This window comes from Leptinotarsa decemlineata, unplaced genomic scaffold (assembly GCF_025532065.1).
Source record: "Leptinotarsa decemlineata unplaced genomic scaffold, Ldec_3_MD MMD2_tig00026328_RagTag_RagTag, whole genome shotgun sequence".
Taxonomy (NCBI): Eukaryota; Metazoa; Arthropoda; class Insecta; order Coleoptera; family Chrysomelidae; genus Leptinotarsa; species Leptinotarsa decemlineata.
The window spans coordinates 24,750,755-24,778,439 of NW_027412688.1; the positions used below are offsets into that span (position 1 = coordinate 24,750,755).

General features: G+C 34.0%; 1 protein-coding gene across 1 annotated transcript in view; it reads left to right on the plus strand.

Moving 5' to 3' along the window:
- Nucleotides 1–19,435: 19,435 nt before the first annotated feature.
- Nucleotides 19,436–27,685, plus strand: part of LOC111502133 (uncharacterized) — a 59,580-nt gene continuing 51,330 nt past the window's right edge. Inside the window, exon 1 of the mRNA XM_074182176.1 lies at nt 19,436–19,687. Within this exon, the coding sequence (XP_074038277.1) occupies nt 19,571–19,687 (117 nt within the window). The 5' untranslated portion in view covers nt 19,436–19,570. The remainder of the gene's footprint in view (nt 19,688–27,685) is intronic.

Genomic DNA, 27,685 nt, shown 5'->3' on the forward strand with positions numbered 1-27,685 from the left:
TTGAGAAATAGCTCTGATCGTGTCTTCCCATTAGACAGTGGTGTTGCTGGGTAACGGAAACTTTTTGTCGCATGGCAAAAGGTTTGTTAGTCATAGCAGCAAGTATGTGTTTGAGGGTTTGAACATTTTGTTCAGCTAATCCATTTGTAGCTGGATATCCTGTTGCGATAAATTTTTGAAAAAGACCTGTATTATTGCAAGCCATATCGGGAAAACCACTAGGAGCAACTATATCTTGAAATATCTAAATTGAAGATGAAATTTGAGCTGTTGCAGTGAAACAATATCAGCCCATTTGGATTTAGTTTGTGTCGATAATGATAAGAAAATGATGATTACAGCCCTGCATAATCGATATGTATTAGCTGCCAATTATTTTTTGGTTTCATCCAAGGATGTAATGTAGCTGAAGTTCGACAGAGCTACAATTAGATTCCTGTTTGAGATCGTCCAAAAGAGCTGACAGTGTTTCATCCTTGAGTGTTTATTTTTTTTGCGTTTCCATAAGTCAGTGCTGAAGTGAAATGTTCGAATTATACAAATGATGAACTTCCTTATTACTTACCGAATTCATATGAAGGTTTGATGAAACTGATGAAGGATGATGTGTAATTGAATCCAGACAAGAATGATGCGTGACTTTGAAGTCGGGCTGAAGTAATTTTGGGGATCTTTGGGTTTTAATGAAATTTTTTAAATGCGGTTGTTTATTCGTAATGAGAGTGAATTGGCCTGCAAACAAATATTGATAAAATAGATCCACAGAAAAAATGATGGCCGAGGCTTCTCTATCGAGTTGAGGGTAACGTTGTTCTGCAGAAGTCAAGGACCTTGAAACGAATGCGAATCTGATTTTGGTCCGATATCGTTATTTTCGTTTTGATACCTGCAGTTTCAAGTGCATCCAACTTTTTTCAAATGTAGACTGAGTGCGTAGGGAATTTCATATTCACGATGGAAACATGATTGTACACCCTCACTTGAGAGTAACACTGAACCGGAAGGAAACACGTAATTTTTTCTCTTCGAAAACGTTTGGATATTTTGTGCTCCGGTCCTCTACCCTCTACAGGTTGGATCTGTTAGAGGATACTGAAGTTCTTTGTTGGATTTGTTGATTCAAAATTATCTTGAGGCGTCGAATCCAAACTCCACCAAAAAAAGCAGCACAATATAAACCTCTTTTTCTATTTGGACGTTACCGTACGAAAAGTTAACTTCAATCTTCCCATCTGGCATGAAAATATCCTGAGTATATGAGTGAAATTCGATGGTTGCTGGTTGGAGAGGAATATTCTGAATCAAATCTTGTAATTGTTGCCCCTGAAGAAGCGAATAAGATGATCCTGAATCTTCTTCGATTATGGAATTAATTCAGCAAAAAAAAAGTTCACCCATACATCAGAACAGTAACACTCTTCACGACGGGAATCTCACCACCCAACTTGAATTCGTAATATGATGATCTATATTACGGCCAGTCTAATGAATCCACGGGTAATTCAAATGGAAATAGACTGATCAACATACACACAATTATCAACACTTGATCACTGTGTGTATTCTGGACCGATGTCTAAAAAAATCCTTGCTGTGATACGCAAAGTGAATAATATACTTCTTCCGTTGCGTCCGAAGCGTCATCAGGACTGAAAACATGCACTCTTCGACAAAGAAATCTAAAAACTGCAAAAACGAAAAGATGCGCCCACGTATCGATTCCAATATAAACATAGATGCAAAGTTTATTGTTCCGAATTCTTGAAGTTCTTGTTGAATACTCTTCGTGAGCAGCAAAATAGCAGAATCCAAACTCCAGGCCGCTCTGTATTGAATGATTCCGTACATTATATCTCGTCTTGTGTTTGTAAATCTTTTGCTGGAAAAATCCTCATTTGTTTACCTACTTTGTAGTACATGGTCAAAATGTAACAAAAACATATGTGACTTTCTGGAACTTCAACTAGCGTTTCCTAATATGACTGATAACTAGTCTCTGCAAAGCTTATTGTTAAATTATCTGAAAATAGAACTTTAAACGGGCGATGATCAACTATATTGCCAAATAATCGCCAAAATAACTGACTATTTATTATAAGACAACAAGAATAGCTGAGGTACCAGTCAATCTAATAATAACACTGATGATTTTTAACTATAACTCAACCTCTGACGGAAGGTTCGAAATAGATGAACACTGTGGTTCTGGCGTTGAATCTGGTCATTATTACTCATTGGTTAAAGACGAAACGGACTGGTTTAAGTTTGGCGATAGTCGTGTCACTAAATATTCTGGCGATATCTTGAGTTTATTGGAGCCTCTGGAGACAACCTACATTTTATTCTATGGAAAAGAAGAATGACAGATCAAGGTCCTCAGATGATGTGGTGATGCAAGTTTTTCCGGGATTTCCTGCAGCTGAAAAAGCAAATGCGCAACTGGAATCAATCAAGTCGCCCCGGAGCGCTAATTAATTTTTGTTGTTGTTCCATAATTTCATAATTTGTGTTACTTAATCAATGTTGGTATGGTCGAAGTAACTGATATAGTAATTCTTAAAGCTATCGGCGAACTCAAGGGCCAAAAAAACCAATACAAAGAAATAATGCCGCTACGAATTAGTCCACGTGGGCTGAAGAATTGGCGGTTCGTATTGGATAATTTTTACTAACCGAGTTTTATGATTGGCTGGAGAGTCATTAAATTAAATATGAAGTCATGTTACGGTGACGAATAGAATGCGAGCCTTCGTATTGTCAATGTTCAGTTCAGGAACTGATAGTGATTTGAGTGTTGAAATTCGATACTGGTGAAGTCATAATTATTTAAAATTTTTGTTATTTGTTTAAAATGTGGCGTCGTTGGACCAGTACTAATAGTAATAACGACTGTGATAACAATGCAGACTTTTTCCTGTGTAGTAATTCCAATAGCGCTGGTGAACAATGCGAAAAAGGGATGCCAGTGAATAAGATTCTGATGCATTTGAATATTGAAACACAGAGAGTATGTTTCAATGTATATAAGAATCTACATATCAAGTCTGGTTTCGAGGGAAAACACTATTACAAGCAACATCAGATTTGACCGAAATTCCTTTCTCAACTGTACGTGAAATAATCAAAAACAAACCTTATGAACGCAAGACGCGATCTGATGCGGGATTACCAAAACCTTTACATGCTCATGTAATAAAATCATTAAAAAAACAATATATGACTGTTACAAAAGCAATGAGATTCCTACAATTGAAATCATGAGGAAGAACTGGAATATTTCCTGCCATAACGCGAGCTGCTGTGACAAAACTCTTCAAAATTGAGTAAAGAAACTAGGATTTAGATTTAAAATAATAAACGAACGTCAAGCAGTTATGGAAAGCAGAAGAATAGTGGAATTGCGTAACAAATACTCAGAACAAATAACTTAATATAGACAAGAACAACGACAAATTTTCTATTTGGACGAAACTTGGTATGACACTCACGACACAGTTACGAAATGGTGGACTGATGGTTCGAGAATGTGTACGCCTAACATGCCTGCAAACAAAGGATCGCGACTAAACATTATGCATTGCGGAGGAAGTAAAGAAAACGTTTCGAATTTTTTGAAATTATGTGAAAAAAAGTTTGAGGACTGCAATGTTGACTATCATAAGAACATGGAAGCTAATATTTTTGAGGAATGGTTTGAAAACACATTGATTTCAAATTTGGATGCGAATAGTGTAATAGTTCTTGACAACGCTTCCTATCCTTCGCGACAGCTCATCAAAGTACCGAATAAAAATTCAAGGAAAGATGGAATACAAAGTTTTTTAATGGATAACAATTTGTATTTTGAAGATAACTATACCAAAAACCAACTACTTGAAGTTTTACAGACAAAAACATTTGAAAAAGTGTATGCCCTTGAGAGTATTGCTGAAAAGTATGGACACACCATATTGAGACTTCCCCCCTATTTTGGTGTTTTCAATCCCATCGAGTTGATTTGGTGGAAATAAATTCATTATTGACTCAAATGACGACAGTGATAGTGAAACGGAGAATATGGAAGAGAAATTATCAGAAGCTTTCGAAGAAAGTTAGTGAACTGTTTTTGAAGCGATCGATTGTAAATATATGAGTGAGTAAGTAGTTAGGTTAGGTTAGGTCACAAGTGACCTAACCTAATATATATATATATATATATATATATATATATATATATATATATATATATAATAATATATATATATATATATATATATATATATATATATATATATATATATATATATATATACGGATGAACACCCGGAATAACAACACATCATATATATATATATATATATATATATATATATATATATATATATGTATATATATATATATGTATATATATATATATATATATATATATATATATATATATATATATATATATATATATATATATATATATATATAAATATATATAAATGAATAGATAAGTACTTTTTGATCATTCCCATATTGATTTCAATTTAAGAGCCACCGGTAGACAGCTGTTTCAGCCTATTGGGCATCGTCAGTACCGGGCAGGTGGTCCTCGATTGAAGACAAAATGAGAAAAACCAAGAAAGTACTTGATAAAAATAGCTGCGTAAACGCAAGCGAAACCTAAGTGGAACCACCTATTGGTGTGACACCCAAGTCAACTTGCCAATATATATAAATATCTTATATTAATTATCTGCGAGCGCTTTCGACAGTTGGTAGTACTGTCATCTTCTAGGCACTCCTCAAACTGAACTTGTCATCCCGTCGTCTGCCTCTTTATACAGTCAGAGCGTCTCAACTCAGATATTTCAGGTACTTTAGGTAAATTTGCCTGTATTTGTACTGCATCAGGTACTCTTCTTTGTGTTAGATCTTCTCTAGGAATGTTTATGGTTTTGTTTAATATATTGAATGTGAGTTCTTGTTGTGTTTTGATTTGTACTTGTTCCTCGATAAGTGATTTATGACTGTTAAATTTATGAATGTTCAAGTTTTCCCAAATGTCCATGCGGTTTCCCTTGTTGACTTGTTTTCCAGTTCCAGTTTCAAATTCTGTTACTCAATTCTTCGCATTCTGTAAATTCAGTAATACTGAGGTATTACAAGGTAATATGTAACCAACCATTTTGTAGCTGCGGCCATGTTGAATTTGCATCTTTTTCAAAATGTACAACTATTCTATTAGGCAATCCTTGTCATTTGATATCCATATAGAGGTTGTTGTAAAAAAATATGCAAATCGCCATTTTCTAGCTGCGGCCATATTGGATAGACAATGATACAGAATTTATTAAATTGTAATATTGCTATCAAAACTATATGTGTGTACCAAATTTCAGATCAACACGAAGGGGGTCAAACTTCAATTACTAAATTTGAACTAAACAAACAGGACAAGCTAAATAACACCGTTTAATTAAAAATAAGGATGCCACTGATGAACATTAAAAAAAATTTACCATGAAGAAAATATATTTCCATTCGTACTTTACATGTGAAAAAATTGAAAAAAAGCTACAAAAGTTTCAGAGTTGTCAGGGGAAAAATTAATTTTTTGTCAAATTTCAACATACTGTATTTCAGAAATGAAGCAGTTGCGAACCTTTGTTCATTTTTCTTAAAATCATCCAAGGATTTTCGCCCTTCAGGAACAGAATTCAATTATAAAACACCCTGTATAAAGAAAAGAACAATATCAGGATCGGAGATAGTGGAGCAGAATCAATAACAATAACACGGAGCTGAACAAAATTCGCCATCAAGATAGGCATCTCACATGTGTTGGAAATTTCATAACATGTACTCTGATGAAATCAAAAAAACTTTACCATTCAAAGTTTGCTGGATATTCAGTATACTTGGAGTAATGGAATTTTTTAGAAGATTGGTATGACATTTTTAAGAACCAGATCTCTAACAACAGATCCATTAGAAAATCTTTTTGCTTCCATTAGGCAATACTACGCAGCAAATACCAATTCAAACTGCTTCCAATTTATATCCGAACTAAAAACTTTCATATTAAATAATTTGATAGAATCTAAAAATATCAATTCTAACTGTGAGGCTGATGAGAGCAGCATTTTAGATAACATGGTGTCTTTTCTAGAGTCCACTGATCACAACACAACAAAGTTTTTGTTTCGGGGTTGAAATTAGATGATTGTAATGTATTTCCACGTGTTAAAACCGAAAGTGGCCATAAAAATTATATATTAGCTCTTGTTTTGAAGATATAGTATCATTACATTATATATATGTATATTGAGTTTTCAACAAATGAAATATTTCATCACCAACAGTTGGTACACATGTTTGTTTACATAACACCCCTCTCATCAGCTGTTCTTAAGTAGTAAACATAACCTATGTGAGTTTGTCAATTGTACGCACGTGGTTGCTATTGAAATTATCGTGTGAAATTGATTTTTAAATTAATTTAAGTGCTGATCTGAAATGCCTCGAAAGTGTGTGAATTCTGTCGATAGATTTTGCTATATATGTGGTGAAATAACATTTAAGGCTCAGAAACGTAAAATGACACCTATCGTTAAGACAACCTATGAACATTATTTTGGTGTGAAAGTTGGGGACCAAGATAAATCATGGGCTCCTCATATATGTTGTAATTCTTGTTCCGTCATATTGCGAGAGTGGCTGAAAAATAAAAACCGGGCAATGGCTTTTGCAGTACCTATGGTTTGGCGTGAGCCTACCAATCATACAGACGACTGTTATTTCTGCTTAACTCCTCCCATTAAGCAAGGTTTATCTATGAAGAAAAGAGGAACGGTTAAATACCCTAATCTCCCATCTGCTCTTCGGCCTGTACCACACTCAGACAATTTGCCAGTCCCTTCTCCACCCCAAAACTATGAAATTTTAGTGGAAGGTGATGAAGACTGTTTAGAAAAAGCAACCCATCCTTCTACATCCTATGACCCTGATTTTGAGGTCAGAGTTGAGTGACCTTATAAGAGATCTTCGCTTGTCTAAGGAAAAGGCTGAGCTGTTAGGGTCAAGACTACAACAGTGGAATCTTCTAAAACATGATGTGAAAATATCTCAGTACAGACAGCGTCAAAAAGATTTGCTTCCTTTTTTTGAGAAAAAAGAAAACCTCGCAGTTTGTTCTGATGTTAATGGTTTGATGGACTGCTTGAATTTGGATCACACTCCATCTGAATGGAGACTGTTTATAGACTCTTCAAAACTAAGCTTAAAAGCTGTACTTCTGCATAATGGAAATCAGCTACCCTCTATTCCTATAGGTCATGCAGTTCACATGAAGGAAACGTATATAAATATGAAAACACTTCTCCAATCAATCAAATATGAACAACACAAGTGGCACATCTGTGGTGATCTGAAAGTCATTGCTATACTCCTAGGAATGCAATTAGGGTTCACCAAGTACTGTTGTTTTTTGTGTCTGTGGGACAGTCGGGATAGAAAATCTCACTATAAAAAAATGAACTGGCCTACACGAGACCTAAACCCTAATGAGAAAAATGTAGTTTACGAGCCTCTTGTAGATCCTAAGGATGTTCTCCTTTCCCCATTACATATTAAGTTGGGACTAATGAAAAACTTTGTGAAGGCCATGGACCAGGAAGGACAAGCTTTTGAGTACTTGAGAGCAAAGTTTCCCAGGTTGAGTGTTGCTAAAGTCAAGGAAGGCATCTTTATTGGGCCTCAAATCCGTGAAATCGTAAATGATCCTGCTTTTGACATGATTTTAACAGGAAATGAAAAAAGAGCCTGGGAAGCCTTTAAGGGGGTTGTACATAGGTTTTTAGGTAACAAAAGAGATGATAACTTCACAGCATTGGTTAAATAGCTTCTTCAAGCTTACCACCAACTTGGATGCAACATGTCCTTGAAAATTCATTTTCTTCACTCTCATCTTAATTTCTTCCCATAAAACTGTGGAGCTGTGAGTGACGAACATGGAGAAAGATTCCATCAAGACATTGCCTTAATGGAACAGAGATATCAGGGCCGTTGGAATGAAGCAATGCTTGCAGACTACTGCTGGTCTGTGTGTAGGGATGCTCCAGAAGTGTTTTATAAAAGACAAGCTAAACGACAGCGATCTTACAATGAATCGGATGGACTTAATTGAAATTTGGTGGTACAAACTTCTTTTATTTGTCAAAACACTAAGAATAATGTTTTTTTTATTGATTTTGTACTTAAAATATTCTAAAAGAAACATAACAATATTGTTTTATGTACTTTCACTTTTCACGTATAGTATAACTACTCTTTAAGATTAAGTACTGTGTATCTCAAAAACCAGAGCTGATAAAAATTTTTCATTGTTATTTTCGTTTTTATCACCCCAAAATTAGTAGAAATTGACTAATTTAGTGTAGGAAACATTCAAAAAGTATTTTTTTTGTTGTGTTGTGAATGTGAATAATACAATTCCGAATATTGAAGAGTTACAGAATATTAATGTGTCTTCGCCAATTTTGAACGAAAGTGAGTTTGATACCCAGGCCATAACATATGTTGCAGGTTATCTTATTCGAAAATTGATCACATCAAAATTACTGGAGTGCGAAGCGTGTATAGCAAATTTAACAGTGGCTCACTGGGAACCATGCCACACATTTACCTTGTTAAAAGAGCATGATGCTAAACAAAGGTTGAATTATGCGAATGAAAATCTAAGCCTTTTTTTAGCACGAGTTTATGATATGATATATTCAGCTCTGCCAGTTTATGGCCATGTTGAAAACATTATAAAAAAGTTGAAATGTGCAATTGTCAAACAATTAAACATAGACTGGTTTACTTGCAAAATGCACATTGATATTATATTTTTGAAATTAATCAATATTTATTATCAGAAAATATTTAAATGATAATATACGAAAACAAAAATAGTAGAAACCAGGTACTTAGTATGTTTTGAGGTATATAAATGTGTGTTACATAGGAATTATTTAAATAGAAATATTTTGAGAAGTACCAGTTGTTATCTTATTTGAAGACTCCCAGTCATAATCCCCATGTTCTGAAAATACTCAAAAACATACAATATGATTGAGAAGGTATAACTTTCGTAAATTTCAACCATATTAGTAATTGATTTATTAAGAATTCTTTCAGAGAAATTCGAAGGTATGTATTTATAATAAAAACAGAAGCAGCAAAAATTCCACAATACATTGTGAATTTTTGCTGCACAATCATGATAAATATTAAAATAAAAAACATATGACTGTGATTTTAAATTAATCGCTCACTTTTAGTTTAGCCACCCGCCAAGGGTGTCGCTACTGTTTGAGGCGCCTGACGTTACCATTGTTTTGACACTCTCTCCTTTTTAATTTCTCTATGGGGTGAACTTTTCAATTTACCCAAATGTCAATATGGTCCTATCTACATAAATACTAAGTACATTGGCTGAGAAGTGTGGGCCTAACGCATAGATGGCGCGAATCTGACTATATTCATCGCTTTTTCAGTTAGCACTAACCTTCAAAAGAAAGATGTTGAAATTTCATGATATTTGTGAGTTATGGTGCTAAGAGTGAAAAATACCGTTCAAGCGAAGCAATGTGTTATAAGGACTCCGCTCCATCAGAAACAAATAAACATTGGTCGAGGTGTACCTCAAAGATCTGTATTGGGACCTTTATTGTTCAATATATTTGTAAATGATATAATCCGTCTAATGGAAAGAAACTACGATACAGAAATAGTGTATTATGCAGACGATATCAATTTACTAATTTTTGAGAAAAACACAGACATGCTACTGAGTAAAACTGAGAAGATTTATGAAGATATCATTCGTTGGTTTGAAAAGAATTGTCTGTTACTGAATCATAACAAAACAGTTACAGTATTTTTTGGGCGCTCCAAACAAAGATCACCTTGTGTTATTCAAAAATACAGAAAAACAAATAACTCGTAGTGACGAGGTGAAACTTTTGGGAGGAATTTTAGACAAACATATACAATGGGCAAGTCATATAGAACTATTGTCTAAGAAACTGATAATTAGTTGCTACAGCATAAAGTATATGAAAGACCACTGCAGCATTTTCACTCCCACATGAAGTATGGTATACTGATGCGGGGAAACAGTGCCGGATATTCATTCTTCAAAATTACGCAATTCGAATTATGGAAAGTTTTGATATGAGAACCAGTTGTCGTCAATACTTTATAACTCTTGGTGTATTAACAGTATACAGTTTATATATACTGGAAGCTTGCACTTATATCTATAAGAATAAAAATAAGTTTGCAATAGATAACAATCACTGCTATAGCAGCCGTCATAGAAATCTCTTGCAGCCTGATTTTCATCGCACATCTCTGTATCAAATAAATTTTTATTGTATTGGTTGTAAGCTCTATAATATTCTTGATGATCATATAAAATCATCCCTCAATGTTTATATTTTCAATTCAAGACTGAAAAAGATCCTACTTAGTTAGTGTTGTTACTCCACAGACGATTTCTTTTGATGATAATAATTTTTTATTTTGAAACTATATAATTGATGTTTTTTTTTACATATATGTATATGTAAATTTGTATTGTTGACATGTCCTTGTTCAATGTAATGATGTTACTGAAATATTGACGTTTTCAATCATTTATGTAACCTTTGTGCATTCAAATGATGAAATAGGGGAATATTATTATCATTATATTGCATGAGCATTTGACTATGACAAAGTTCTGTTCAAAGTAGGTTCCGCGCGAGCTCACTGTTGACCAAAAAAAAAAACGTTTCGATGACTCTGAGCTGTGTTTGGTCATGTTCTAGCAAAACAAACCGGAATTTTTGCGTCGACATGTGACAATGGACGAAACGATCCATCACTTCACTCCGGAATCAAAACGACCGTCATCAGAGTGGAGAGCAACTGGTGAATCTCGTCCAAAGCACCCGAAAGTATAACAATCGGCTGGAAAGGTTATGACCTCTCGAAACAAGTGTGAAAAACACTTATCGAGTACTCATTTATTCACCTTTATCTTCTCATTACATTGTTCTGTATTGTAATTGTACTGTATTGTATTGTACTTTATTGGTAAGTAATACATAACATAGTGTTTTGATAAGTCATTGACTACACCTAATCCTAAAAGTAAATAAAATTTGTTTATTAATAAAATATACATATTGGATTTCACAATAATAATTAAACATTTTTCACATTTCATTTCATTTTCACTGTTTTTTTGGATTCCAAATTTCAAAATTTATTAAATTTATTTACATGTTTGTTAAGATGGGTTCAATGATGTTACACACAGTTTATTGACTAACATTGAGGAAATCTAAATTAGGAGATGTCATAATAGGCAGAGCATTGTGAATTTTCAGTTTTGCTTTAAAAATGGCTATTGGAGCTTCTTTGATAAAATCTGGTAGAGAGTTGAATAATCTGATACCAATAAATATTTTATTCGTAGATGTTACTCTGTTATTTGGAATAGCGATATGGAATCTCATTCTAGTCAGATAATTGTGTGAATCTCCATTAAGTATGTACAAATGCATGTGCGTTTTTACGTAGATTAGTTCGTTGTAAATAATTGCTGACGGAAGTGTCAGAATTTTAAACTTAATGAACTATGGTTTACAGCTTTCAGTTTGAGTTATACCGGCCAGAGCTCTAATGGCTCCTTTCTGGATAATAAATATCGACTGAGTATAGCAAGATTGGCCCCAGTTAATTAGACCTTAGTCATAATACAGAGAAACATTCCATGGTAAGCTGAGATGGCTGTCTCCAAGTTCACTAGCGATTTCATCCGTCTAATTGCAAATATTGCATTTGATAACTTGCTTGTTAATTGATCTATATGAAGTTTCCAATTTAAGTTGGGATCAATAATATGTCCTAGAAATTTCACGCTCTGATTGGCAGTATGAAAATAAGTATCTGAGTCTTGCGTGTGTTCAAGCTTAGTTCGTTTGCCGTGAACCACTCAGTAGCTTGATTGATGATCGATCCTATTATTTCATCAATTCTTGTGGAATTCTTTTCGATTCTGGTTGCGAAGGTAGCATCATCGGCAAACAAGGTTGTTAATGCATTTATGCTTTTGGGTAGGTCATTTATATAGATCAAGAACAATAGCTTCCTTGTGGAACACCTTTGCGTATTATCAGATTTGAACTGCTCTGATTATTACAGTGAACTATTTGGGATCTATTTTGAAGTTATGAGGTCATCAGTTTTATTGCGGATCCAGAAAATCCATAGAATTTCAACTTGTCAATTAGTATAGTGTGATTGATACAGTCAAACGCTTTACGTTAGTTAGTTATTATTTTGGGATGTGCGTGGTGTAATATTCATCGTCTCTTTCGAGAAGGGAAATACCATCAACAATGAATTATACAGCGTCATTGGAACGTTTGAAGGCTGAAATTGCGGAAAACGACCCCATTTGAAGAAAAAGAAAGTGCTGTTTCATCAAGGCAATGTACAGTGTCACAAATCAATGAAAACGGTGACAAAATTATATCAAATGGGCTTTGAATTGCTCCCGCATATACCATATTGGCCAGATTTGGCTCCCAGCTACTACTAGCTGTTCGCAGACCTCAAAAAACGCTCGAATAATGATAATAATAATAACGTTATTCACAACGTATACAGATTAGAGTACAATTAAAACAAAATATGTGAATAAAATGGTTTGACGATAAGAGCAGAGCTCTTGTTTCGCAAGAAGTTATAAAAATATGTAAGTATATAAATATTTGTGAACAAGTAAGTATGGCGTTCGTGGAGTAGAAACTACGAAACATTTTATTAAATTTTATGTGTTATAGTTAAACAAATTCAGCTTGGGGTAAAATAGGCCGATTAAATAATAGACAAACAAAAAATGAGAAAAATAGATAAAACCTTGGACAGATATTACAGGTTCTATGAGAATAAAATATTAAAAAATTGTCTATCTTTTTCGAAAATATGTTTTCTTATTTGTGTTTTGAATATTGGTTTGGAATTAGAATTTATTATTTTGTCAGGTACAGTGTTATATTATTTAGTTGCCATGAAAGAATAGCTCTTCGTGAAATCGAGTTTTTAATAGTAGGATAGGTTAGTTGGTCGCGATGTCGTGTGTTATAGTCGTGGTTTCGTGATGATGCTTTATTTTTGCTGAAATGATACTTCACGTTTGTGCAATAGTAATAATTTGTTTATAAATGTTCATTTCATAAATTTATTTGCAGATAATACTCTATTGGCATGCTATGATACAAGCTTAGATAAAGCTATTAATAAAAATGAATGCCCCATTAAAGGATGTAAATAAGTACCTCATGGCAAATAAATGAAAACTGAATAAAATGAAAACTAAAAGAATGATTATTACAACAAAATATAAATGGAACGACCTTGATTCAAATGAAATAAATTTACAAATCGAAAATGAAAACATTGAAATTGTGTCATGTATCAAATATCTTGGATTCCAGTTAGATAATTTATTACTTTTTGGCAATCATTTCGATTATATATATATAAATTATATAAAAAACTACATTTCTTTGCAAGAATTTCTGGTAATTTATCCACTGAGTCTAAAATTACTGTATTTAATGCGATTATCCAACCACATTTTGTTTACTGTGCTTATTTTCTTGTTTAATCTGATCAAACATATCAATTACAAAAACTTCAAAATCGCGGTATGCGAATTGTTCTAGAAGTGAATAGATTCACTGAAATCGGAATTATGTTACAAACTTTGCGGTGGCTACCAGTTTCTTTACGGTTGTATTACTTAACTATGACAATCATATATAAAATTCTGAATAACTTATCACCCTTATATTTTTCTGAATTTTCTAGTTTAAATTCACAGGTGCACAAATATGTCACAAGAAATCAAACTAATTTGCATTCATGTAGAACAAAAAGAAGAAGGGCCATGAATTCTTTATTTTTCAAAGGGTTTGATGCATACAATAAATTACCAAATGGAATTAAATCTAGTCCATCATTAAGTATTTTTAAAAAACAGTTATTGAAATCCATCCAAAATGCTAGATAGAATAATACTTGGTAAGATAATATTAATGAATATAATATTTGTATGTTGTTTTCTGCTTTTTATCATTGAATTGGAGCTGCAATATTGCAATGTATTTTCAATAGCATATGTCGTTATTTTTCAAACTGAAAATTTTTATTTTCAATTTTGAACTATATCTTCATTTTGATTTTTTACATAATTATTTTCAATTTCTATATTAGTATTATTTTTATATATAATATTGTGTATTAGGATTACCTATTTCTATAAATATATTCTTCTTATTCTTCTTCATATCCATAACTTCACACTCTTGATACAGGAGATCTCACGAGAAACGTGAATTTCTAGACATGATCAACTTCATGAATCTCCTTTGTAGTACCTCTAAGGGATTGAGGTGTACACCCATGATGTTATACCATATCTCAAATGACTCTCCACTAGGAAACTATATAATGGTTCAAGTTCTTTGTGAGGTAAGTAATTTTTCAAGGAATGGAAGTTGTGAAGCATTGTTTGCAGTTTTTTCATTAAATATGTTATATGAGAGTCCCACCTATGTCGACGCTCAAGTATTTGATTTTCTCAGGGAATCTATTTTTAGTGTTTTTCCTTGTTCGCCGTCAAGAGTTTTAAAAGGACAATCACTGAATAGATTGCTGCTAAAAGGAAGAAAATTAGTTTTTTCAGATTCACCAAACCATTTTTTGAGCAAGTGGAAATCTGTTTCTACGTTCTTTTTCAAATCAAGCCAAGTGTCTGCCTCATAGAATATTGCAGTATCGTCTGCGTATCCAATTATTTTCCCAACACTGTCCAAATTGAATAATCCATTTAGATACAAATTGAAAAGCAGAGAACCCAGTACCGTACCTTGTGGATTCCCACATTCTATTTGTTTTTGATTGCTAATTGTATCTGAAAATGAAAAAAAAAAATTGAGATAATCATCCAAAGCAAGGAGGCAATTAATTTCAAAATAAACTCTTTATAAAGATGTGTAGATATTATGGAAACAACTTTCAGACACAAAATGGAAGAAAAAGTTCTCTCGAGACAACTACTTTTAGCCGTTACTATGTGGTAGGAGATCATAATGAAAAGAAAAATGAAGAATTTTCTATGTTTTTTACTACTTTTATTTGTAACTAACGTTACTGCAGTTTCGTCCTATTCGGACATTTTCAAACTTATACAATAAGTTTATGTTTTTTACCACTTTTATTTTTAACTAGCGTTACTACAGTTACAATAAATTTCACTAATTCGGAGATCCATTGTCTAATATATAAAATAATTCGAAATCCCTGAGACACCTTGAAGAGAAGAATTGAAAGATTAATAGCTGAAAATGAAAATTATATTAAGCAAAAACCTGAAATGAAATAACAGTGAAATAAAATACAAGTAAAAATAGAACAAAAATTAAATGAAAATAAAGAAATTAAAAAAGAAAATAAAAATACAAAGTTAAGAGATTCCAAGCCACGTTAGTTCACAACGTTTCTATTGTTGGTATCTACAATCGTCTTCGAGTGATGACTGGACTGATTCCTCCGAGAGATGACTATTTATGGGTCGTTCGAGAATTTTCACTCATCCCCGCTTTCCATTTTCCGTTTCACTGTTTTAGTGGGAGATGACCGTTTGGCAGGAGTTGGCCATTTTTCGCTTGATGATGGGTTTCCATACGCTGCGTATCGCTACGCTAGCTTGGCTGAATACGTTGTTGGACAACATGTATGCGGCTTCCTTGAATTTTCTCCTTAACCAATGTTCCTCTCTGTGTATGATCTCATGAAAATGAAATATGGAACCATGGAAATACTGAACTCGATTGTAGATACCAACAATCGAAACGTCGTGAACTAACGTGGCGTGGAATCTCTTAACTTTGTATTTTTATTTTCTTTTTTCATTTCTTTATTTTTATTTAATTTTTGTTCAATTGTTCTATTTTTACTTGTATTTTATTTCACTGTTATTTCATTTCAGGTTTTTGCTTGATTTAATTTTTATTTTCACCTATTCATTTTTTAATTCTTCTCTTTAGGGTGTCTCAGGGCTTTCAAATCATTTTATATATTAGACAATGGAAGTCCAAACTAGTGAGATTCATCATGAAACATCGTCAATCACCTTCAAACAAACGTTACAATAAGTTTATTGTATAAGTTTGAAAATATCCGTATAGGACAAAACTGCAGCAACGTTAGTTACAAAAGAAAGTGGTAAAAAACATAGAAATTTTTCATTTTTCTTTTCTTCATTATGATTTCCTACCACATCCATCAATTTATTTCGCATAGATCTGCCTACAACTGCGCTCCGGTATTTCACGAGAAACGCTTATCTTTCCGGAAGGATTCGTAAACGCGGTTCTTCGTAATTCCCTTCTAGGATTTTCCCTCCAAATTCCCGAAATGAGTAGGAGGGAATGCCTCCACAGGTGGGAGAATCTAGTTTCGAGCAACTCCACCACCCCAAAAGCAACAAGTGGATGCGTTAACCAAGTGTGGCTCCGAACTTTCTTCCAAAGCGGGAATGCCTAAAAGTTTTCATATTTAAGTGATTGAGGATAGTGTCACTCTGACTTTCATCAGTGTCGGGTCGAGGTGGTACAGAGTGTTCCTCTTATCCGTTGACAGATTGGTGGATAATTTTTGTGTTAGGAAAGGACCGTTTTTCATTTCCCGGTGAGTGATTTTTGCAATTCAAAAGAATTTCATTATTTTTCATTTCTTTATTTGAGACGAAAGACAATTTTGAATGTAACTAAAGAGTGCTTCTCAAAAATAATAGGATGATTCTATAAAAACGGTGGCATAAATATTTCAGAAGTATTATTGGATATGTAATATTTCAATTTTAAAATTGCCATTTTCATCCTGCCCCCCCACCATTCTTGAGGACTGGCATCAACAAATTTAAAAATTGGCAAAGAACTCCTTGCGATAACACAATTGATAGACGAGTTTATCAAAATCAGCTAAACCGATATCTGTCTGTCTGTCTGTTTTTTCGTTAACCAGCTGTCGTACCCCTACGAACGACAACCCTCAGAAGTCGAAACTTGCGCGAGCTAAGGATTAACGAGGTCTTACCTTTTAACGTGTGATTCCTAACACGTTATGAAATAATAAAATCTATAAGGATAATAAATAAAAAAAATAACATACGTATAAATAACTGAAAATAGAAAACCATTATCATTAAAAAGTTGATTAATTGGATAGGTAAATGATTTTTTTTTTCAATCTAATGACGAAGGATTGTAGGATCTTGTTCACTATTTCCAGGTTGATAGGGCGGATATCTTTCGACAATTTTTTTAACGTATAGAATATTAAAATGTCAATAGTGATAATAATACGTCTTCATTCACTAGAACAAACCAAAATAAACTAAAATAAACATTAATTGTAATAATAGAGAAACAAAAAGATCGAAAGAAAAGAAAGTAATAATATAATAACAGGATCCATAAAATTAGAGACATTGAATGCTAGCAAAAGAAAATGAGTAAGTTGAGTAAAAATTCCTATTGGGTTTAGCCGAAGTCGAGAACGGACAAGAATCCAATTAAATAAATATCTCTTCAGTCTTTTTTAAAATTTGTTTATTGTGTAAGATCGAATCTCACAGGGTAGTTGATTATAATATTTGGGTGTATCAAACAAGAAGCAGCGAGTAAAGATAGAGGATTTTTGATTAGGAATGACTAAAACCAAATCGTTCCGGTGTGGTGAAACTATTAATTCAGGTAAATGTTTTGAGCTTTTGTAGTAAATAATCAGGCTAACGAGTTATCAAGATTTTGTGGGTATTAGTGAGCAATGTTCTGAGCACTCAATGTGAGTGCAATGTTCTGAGTTTCCCAACTTTCAACCATCCTGATTCTTGCATAGCTGAGGATATATATTCATGCCGTATCTTCTGATATCAAACGAAAAGCGTAGATAGCTATTCCGAATACGCTAAAGACGAGAAGCAACCGATTGTCTTGAAGCAAGTTCGAAAATGCTGTTACAGTAAGAAATTTTTGACACGAGGACTCACATAATCTAAGTTTTGACTTAGTGTTGAGTAGATCTCGAGTAGAAAACAGTTGCCTCATGACGTTATACGAAATTTGATCCAGATAGGTGACGGTAAAGCGAAGTTGGTGGTTGAACCAGAGTTCTAAATTTTTGATCTCGTTCACGGGGGGAAATATTTCATTTTCAATACGCACTTGGAATAAAGTACTGGTGACCTTCCTATTCCTTTTAGATCCTAATATCTTATTGCAAATTACTTCGAATTAAACTTGAGCTTACGGGCCCTAGAACTGTCCAAGCTTGAGCTTATGGACTCTAGAACTGTCGAAGCTGATTTGGAAATCCTGGTTGATATACAACTGTACAGAGGTAGAATCTTGAAGCACCCAATACAACTCCATCAACAACGGCCTATTTTTCTCTATTACATACCTCAAAGCCTTTTACCACAAGGCTTTGGGGTAACTCCAGCCTATCTTCTAAAATTTTCAAGTGCCAAAAAAACCTATATCTAAGAATAATTGCCAGTGTTTGTTTTCGCAATTCCTGCAGAATTTGTAAAGTGAAGTGAAAGTCATAACAAAGTTTTCTGTATATATCTATGAGTCTCTTTCACGAATTCACAAGAATATTGCAAAATTTCTATCTCCTTTTGAGTCACATGGCTACAACAAAAGAAATAATAATCATCTGATATTGAACCGGCTTATGTTTTCTACATCAATTAGTAATTCACTTCACTGTATTGCTATAACAATGAGTTTAAATTGAAGTAATATTACTGAAGTTTTTTCCCAACATCAAACCATTATTTCAACACCTCGACACGTGTTTCGATCGCCAATTGATCATCTTCAAAAGGAATATTGAGTTTAATTGACAAAATTCCAGTAGCAGTGTGCAGAAGCTAAAATCTCAGAGCACTCAACCACGGGGAGAGGCATCACTGATAATATCATTAATGTATTGTGTTTTTGTTGTTCGCGTTCTGGTTTTCAACTTCACGGGCTTTTGTTTGATGCATTTTTTTCAATGTGCTATCAAATATAATACATTAGTTGTTCAGAATAGATCAGCCCACCCAGAGGCGTAGCTACCGCCGTATCAGCCGTATCAATTATACGGGGCCCCCAAACCAACCGGGCCCCCAACTTGCGTAAACAAAAATTAATAAAAACTTCCCAATTTTATTTTACTTCTGAAATGACAAGATTGAAAACAAATTGTTTTTTTCCATTTAAAAGTTGGCAACACTCTACACTACACCGGTTATTATCGTTGGCTGCGGGATTCCCCGTTTCGTCATATACTTCAAAGGGGATGCCCCCGTAAAATAATACGTCTAATCTGCATACGAACTATGGAGAGTAGTGTTTATTGAAGTGTTTAATTTAATTGTGCATTACTTTGTAATACAATACAATTCTCCTGATTAAATAGTGTTAGTAGAGATTTATGAAAAACAATGAGTGAAAGCAAAAGAGATTATCCCAGCGGAGCTACGAAAAGAAAAAATAAACAGAAAAGGGAGGAGGTCATAAAAAAAGTGCCCAAAATTTCTTCATTTTTTCAGACACCTTCTGTAAGTGATTTCAAAGGTTAGTATTATCCCTAAGCAAAAATGTTACTATCCAACCCATTTATCTCATCTACCTGGGGGATTACTATTAATATTTTTGCGATAGCGATTGAGTTTCCGATGATTGTATTCCTTAGTAATTACACTCGATTTTAATAAAAATAAATGATTTTGACAAATTATGAAAGTCAGTATGTTATTAAATTCAAGGTTAGGAGACACGCCTATTATGTATGATGAATGAATATTTCTTGTAATTTTATGATTTTTTTTTTTTGGGAAATATTTACCCTTCCTGAGGGACCCCAAATAAGTTTTTATACGGTGCCCCGCCAAGGCACGCTACGCCACCGAGCCCACCGAATATGAAGAGTAATAATATATGACGTAACATTGCCGCATATGTATTTTAGTGAATAAAAAATAGTCGAATGCAATTATATTTAAAACTTTAACAGTGACATTTTTTAAAACTTCACTCTTTCATTTCAAGCTTCTAATCAAAGCGTATTATGTTGTTTACATTCCTCATAAATGATATTCGTTTCAGTTTCCATTACAAATGTTGTGAAAATTGAGAAAGGAAAAGTAATTTTCGAGTAATTCAATATCCAGCAACAAGGAACATATATAATGTTTCAGATGATCATTTTAAGGTTTGTGTTTAAAGGCAACATCTGTGGATGATCTACACATTTCCATTAAAAGTTTCAATTGAAACATTTTCCCCCCTTTCTATATATTTTAATGGAAAAGTATAAATCCAAGAAATATTTTTCCAATTGAACCGTATGATTTTTCAACTTTTCGATTGGAAGGGAAACAAAATATGTGGAAAAATCCGCTTTTTGTGAGAGCCTAAAGAGTAACGGTGCAAGTTTACAGGCCAATATTTTAATTAATGAGAGGAACTCCATGAGAACCAGAAACAGAATACCGAGACATATCCGTCTAATAATATGTTTGAAAAATAATATCTGGTATTGTGGATTGAACAGTGGGGGTGGGTTTCAGTTTCCCTGCAGAGTGCCATACAAATTGTTCAGGAAGTAAATTACTGTCTTCTTTGCTTGCTAGTATTGTCAACGAACTATCCACTTATTGGTGATGAAACGGTTTTAACCACTGTCCTGATGATCTGGAATCATTAAAAGTAGAAAGTAGTTCATTTTTAATTTTCTGGTTTCAAAGAGTTATTCACTTCAATATATTTTCAATTTGTATGTGTTGCGAGCATTAGCAAACTTAATACAATACAGTATATTGAATATTTATTTCATAGAAAGCAATTAAAAAAATTATGATGGAACAGCAGAGCACATACTTTGTGCCTACCCAACTGGGGACCGAATCAGGATTTTAGAGTTCGGAAGAGCCGTACTCTTACCATCTGACCTAAAAGACCACTCACCATACAAACTCATCGGATTTGTTGAGAAGCTGGGTTTATTTGGTCGAGTGTGAGTAGGTGTGAGCCACAATAAACCCTTGTGGGTTGCGGTGGAGGGTCGAATAGACCCACTCACTTTGGATCTAACCTAATCTAACCCTAATTAAAAAAAAATCGTTTCATTAAACAAATGTAGATATTGTTATTTCCATTATTTCCAGAAAAATTCAGAGAAAAGCTATTAACTAATTCCAGCCAACTTCGAAATACAAGAATTAGCATCATTGAAAACTAACTTGCTTTGTTTTATGTGAATGGAGGCTTGTGCTCAGAACAACTGCCAAATTATCAGCTAGAATTAAACAGTTCTTCTCCGCCGTTTTTTATTGATAAGAATAAATTCCTTCACAATAATTAGCAGTTTTCGTCGTTCGACGAGTATTACGTTTTTGTTTAAAATTGAGCGAATTGGGGTGAAGTGTTCAAAAATTCAAAACTTCTCTAACTCTTCAGTCATGGGATAATCAATTACGAATTTATTTTGTAAATAATGACTGATATATATCTTTTTGACAAAACGTGAATTGGTGTCAAATATTCACATAAAAAAGCAGGCTGTAAATTCGGTAAATCAATAACCTATATTAAGGGTAACAGAATTGCATTATGGGTACAAATTTTAACGCGTTTAGTACTTACAAGAAAAATGGTCAACAATGAATCAACAAATGCTCGGCGGATATTGAAAAAGTACAAGTTGAATCCGTATGATTGGGTGAATGCATGCGAGTTTTTAGTACGAGTATACTGTCTTTTCGAACAGTTTCGTCATAATTGTCGTTCACGCGGGACACACGCAAAACTCTCAGAGTTTTTTTTCTCCTTCTGACAACTAGTTGCATACATTGATGAGGAAAAGATGTTTCAACAAGTTGGTGCTTCTCTATGTGACATACACAATATGTGTAATCATTCAAACGACAGGTTTAGGTGTCGCTGTGCTCCAAAATGTATGACAAACGTTCGAATATGAACTGAAGTAGTGTTTTTTTAAGGAGAAAACACAATCACTGCAGCAAAGTCCTTAAGGTGCTCTTAGAGCGGTGTCTGTGCGAAAGTAGTGATTCACATTGGATTTGAATCGCTGGAGATTAAATCCATTTGGAAAAACATTCTCTGGAAGTTTATTCCACATAAACGCCGTTCTCCAATGAAAGAGTTCTTGAACAGCCACAGTTTGTCACGTATTTCTGATATGTACCGATCTTGGTTGGATCAAATGTTTGAACACTTTCCGTGAAAGTATCTATAGAAGAGAGACAGATCTCCAACCTTTCTTCGATGTTCCACACTATCAAGGTTGCAAGTGATGTTCGCGTCTCCAATCAGGCGGATAACTTTTTTCTGGACAGAATCCAGCAGTTTAAGGGTATGTTTGGGGGCGGAGCTCCATACATGAGAACAATACTCCAAAGAAGGTCTGATGTGAGCTTCATAAAGCATCAAAAGTTGCTGAGATGTGTACCGTTTTCTGGTTCATCAGGCACTTCATCAGTACCAGATGCCTCGTTGATATTTAGCTGTTTCAAAATTCTCCTGACTGGACGCTGTCTAAAAGTAATTTCTGGCATTGTGGATTCTAGTGCGGGGAAAGTGGGTGGTGCCTTTCCCAGAAAATCAACTGTAGAGTGGGACGCAAATTGATCAGCTAGTAGATTTGCTTTTTCTACGGCAATTGAACCTTCCGCTTGTGTTAGTGGTGGAATTATGAATTTGGTAAAGTTCTGCTTTAGTTACCGACCAGAAGGATCTAGACCTGTTGAGATTGGCAAGCAGTTTATCCCTAATTCTCTGATTTTGAAGTTCTTTGGTTTCATTTATACTAAGTTCGGTTTTCGGCACTGGAATTTTTGCGCCACTGCTGATAGGCGAGATTTTTAGGGACGACAGCTTGGTCGCAATTTTTGTTGAACCAAGGTTTGCCGTAAGAAGGTCATTTCCGTGACTTTAGAAGCGCAAGTTGATGGATCTTTAGAGCTGAAACAAACATTTAGCCAGGGGAAATTTCGCAAATGGTCTTGAAGATCCTCTCATTCACCTTATCTTTATCGTTAATTTACTCAACACTGAATTGAGTTTGCGATGAGTTTCTGAATTGGTTATTAGGTTTAGATCCAGAAGATTAGCATATTCTCCATCACGGTCAGGAATCCTGGTTGGCTCATTTATAATCTGAGTAAGTCCGCTGGTTATTGCAGAAGCCTCAGCTTCGCGTCCTTGTTCGTCGTTTATATTTGAGAATTGGAGCCATTCTATATTGTGGACATTGAAGTCACCGAATATGGAAATTGCGGCACTGGGATGATTGATTTGCAGAAAGTCAATAGTGTTTGCAAGTGAAGTGAATAGTTCCTTATATTGTGTATTGGTCGATAAACGCAACAAATGAATTTGGTGATCTTCTGCGACATTATTTTGAGCTACATAACATCTAAGTTTCGGGGTTCCTGCATTTGCTTTCGTTGACAGAAGAGATCGCTTCTAATAAAAAGAGATATTCCAAAGTTATGTCTGAATCGAGAGTGGAAATTATAGCCGGGATATAGAAAATTGACATGGTTTGTTGAAGCACTGACTTTGGTTTCTGTGAGTGCAAGAATATGAGGACTATTTGATTGCAGATGTTGGTAAACTGAGCTTATATTCAAGTTGAGTCCTCTTATGTTGCAGAAATCGTTTTTAAAATTGCTAGTGGGCCTCTTAGCAACTGCAGTTACCATGCTATTTCCCTGTGGACTGTGAATAATTGCATTACCTCGGGTATTACCATGGATATAGGAAAACTATAAAAATTCTATTAATATTTTATTAAACACAATAATTGTAATTATTCCGACTTTTTGTGTAAATATTAAGATTATTTAATGTGCAGTTTGAAAAGTTAATTCCAGGTTCCACTGATCTGGATGTGAATGGAATATTTACATTTATTTCATTATTGCTAGTCTTAATTGAGTTCTATATTATTTTAATAATGCTGATTTTATTCTGAACCGAATTTTCGATGTAGCCTTTCGCCACTGAATTGGATTTCCAGCCACCATGACGTTTCAATACAGTAAATCACCACCGGCATCAACTGGTACGGTTGCAGATGTCCATCGAAAACAATGCCCTGTATATAAAATTGGATCACGCAGACTCAAATATGTTGCTATTTATTCCTCAAATTACAAAAGTCATCCATACCAATGTTTTGAATTGTGCATTTTCCAAAAAAAATAATTAACGAAAGTAGATGGGGTGGATCAAAATTTCGGCCGTAGATTCATATATTTTTTACTAATTTCGTAGTAATTGTCGGTAATTCCAAATTTTCGTTGTACCTTCGGTTTTAATTTCTACCACAAATTAAGATTCCATTCATAACATTGTCATTTTCACATTTTTGATCGAGTAGTTCATACCTTCGACATGCCCCCATTATTCCAAAAATCATTGCATTCAAATCAAAAAATGAATAAAAAAATACAACAATGAGAAATAAAGAAGACCTAGGCTAGCTTCGTCTCATAATGTAGTCCTAGTTCAAATTTAGCGCCTTAGCCCGTTCGCTACGAGTTACCTCATTAAAATTTCTCGATTTATTTTATCCCTTATCCTACGGACTTCCACTTTAATAAAGCTTGTAGTTTCTTATATCCAGATAAGTTTATATATTATGGTTGATACAACTCAAAATATATATTAATAACGAAGAAAGTAATGCAAATCATGAAATTATGAAACAACAAAATTTAATTGACGCTCCGGGGCAAGTTCACTGATTCCAGTGGTGCATTTTATTTTTTAGCTGCAGGAAAACATGGAAAAACCCGCAGCACCATATCATCTGAAGATTTTGATTTGCCAATATCTGGTCTTTTATAAAACAAAGTATAGGGTGTCTCCAGAGGCTCCAATGAATTCAAAACATCGCCAGACACTTCGTGACACGACTATCGTCAAACTTAAACCAGTCCGTTTCGTCTTTGATCAACGCGTAATAATGACCTGATTCAACGCCAGAACCACAGTGAACAATGATTGCATGAAGATTATAATAATGTCCTGCTAGATTGAAGTGTTAATCTATTTCGAACTTTCGTAAGAGTTTGGTGCTTTCGTCAGAGGTTGTGTCATGTTTGAAGATCATCAGTGTCATTATTAGAATGACTGGTGCCTCAGCTATACTTGTTTTCTTATAATAGAAAGTTAGTTTGGCGCATGTTTGGCAATACAGTTGATTATCGCCCGTTAAAAGTTCCATTTTCAGATGATTTGACAATACGCTTTGCACGGACTGATTATCAGTCATATTGGGAAACGCTAGTTGAAGTTCCAGATTCCCATATTTTTCTGTATCAATATGGAGTAGAAAGCCAATGATACAATATTTATCAACGATTTCGTTATTGGATAATGTGTTCACAATGTGTCCATAGTTTCCATCAATACTTGAAAATAAGCAATCAAAACATTTTCGGAGAATTACGAAATATCATTTGTATTTCTTCAGTCTATGGATAGTTGTTATAGTTCTCAGTTTTCTCTCTTAATATCAGATATTTTGATAATATAATTATCGAAGTTTAGCTATATTTTATGAAAATTCAATACCTACTGATTTTGGCAAATACAATATTTGTATACGAATCAAGGAAAAACGTCAAATGCACAGCATGCTTGATTGAGAAATTATGAATTTCTATTGAAAAATCTGTATACATGTATCTCATTATAAAATGGATTATGAGCATATAAGTGTATTATTATAGTACGGGTATAGAAAAAAGACATTGTGGAATAGTTTGATGTACCAGTTTCTGATGAGGCTACCGTGAAGCGAAACGCATCTTGAATAAAATTGAGATAATTCTATAATTTTTATGGATATCATCTTAACATTTAAGTGACCAAAATTGAACTCTCTGAAAGATCCATAAAAAACTCATGAAGTAACGGGAAAATCATGAGGTTCTACGTTTTCATCCACACAACAACCTGTTAATAAGAATATGGAAGTTTTATGTGAATAAACCTCACAAATCAATCACAGCTGATACATATCGGTAAATTAGCTTTCTTCCACCGAACTCATAAACATTTTCCAGGATTGTAACGACTTTGAAATTTATGTAAACTTCATTTCAGAGCCTTTTTTAAGCCGAGCGATATATTTTGATTTGGATCATAAACCTAAACTTGCAAATAACTAAAATAATTATATTAGGAGTCGTTTTGCTTTTATCTGAAGAAGCCAATTACCCGTAAAAATGTTCCCATCAAAACAAAATTTGTCCTCTCTGCGATCTTTGTGTTATAAAATCTACGATTCGAGTACGCAGGGGAAGTTTTTTAGTATTCGCTTCGAAATGGTACGGGGTGAAAGGTCGAGTGCCGGGAAAGGAAAAAAGGAAGGATTTGAGCATTATGATTTTCGTCTTAGCTCAGGCGAAATTGAATGTGCTTTCAGAAACAGCCATCTGATTAGCTTCTCAGTGGCTGCCTCCATTTGACTCTTGTATTTGTGGACTTTAGATTTCTTGTTGTCAACGCAGTGCGATCTGAAGAGAATTTTTCACTTAGCCTCCACATTCTTTGATTATTATGATATATGATATTATTCTGTCGCAATAATTCAGTTCGAAAATATACAAGGTGTCCCATATAAAACTTCGCGAGCAAATATCTGAAAAATGATGAAGAATGTCATATTTCGTGAAAGCAGATAATTTTGGTGTCGATGGGTCCTCTTATTTACGTAGAGATCCAGCACTAGGCGTCATCCGTTAGGGCGTTGTCACACCGACGCCAATTTTTTTAAACGGTAACCCAGTATTTTTAATTGTTTTTTAATTCTGCATCAAATTCTGAATTCAGCCATATAACACAGTTTTAATTTTTCTTGTATACTGATGAAAAAAGGCAATTTTATTGTATATTATATAGAGGGCCATGAATAAGTCAAAATAAATTCAATAATGTATTTATCGATCTGTCAAAAGATCTGTCAGATTTGACGAAAGTGTATTCAGTTTTGTGTTGGTTTTTCGTAAAATTGAAAAATGGTTCAATTTTCAAATGCAGAAAAGTTGGATATGATATGTATTTATGGCGAAGCAAGAAGGAATTCAAAAAAAGCAGTGAGAATATACGCTAATCGGTATTCTGACAGAAAATTACCCTCAGACAAAACATTCGCTGGCTTAGCCAAATCTTTGGCACGAAATGGATGTTTCAATGAACGGAAGCGAAAAAAAAACCAAAAACGGCTTCTGATGAGAATCACAGTGTTGCAGACCTAGGTCAAATGGTGTTGGAACCATAAAATTCTACCAGACAAGTTGCAATGCATTGAAACATTTCGAAATCGTCAATACAACGTATTTTGTCAAAAAACAAATTCCATCCATACAAAATACATTTGGTTCAAGGACTTCATCCAGGTAATAATCTTCACGTTCCATTTTTAATAACTAAAATATATTCTCATATTCAGGAGATGCTGATAGAAGATTTAACTTCATTGCATGGTTGTCCACCCGTATTCAGGATGTTGATCAGTTTCT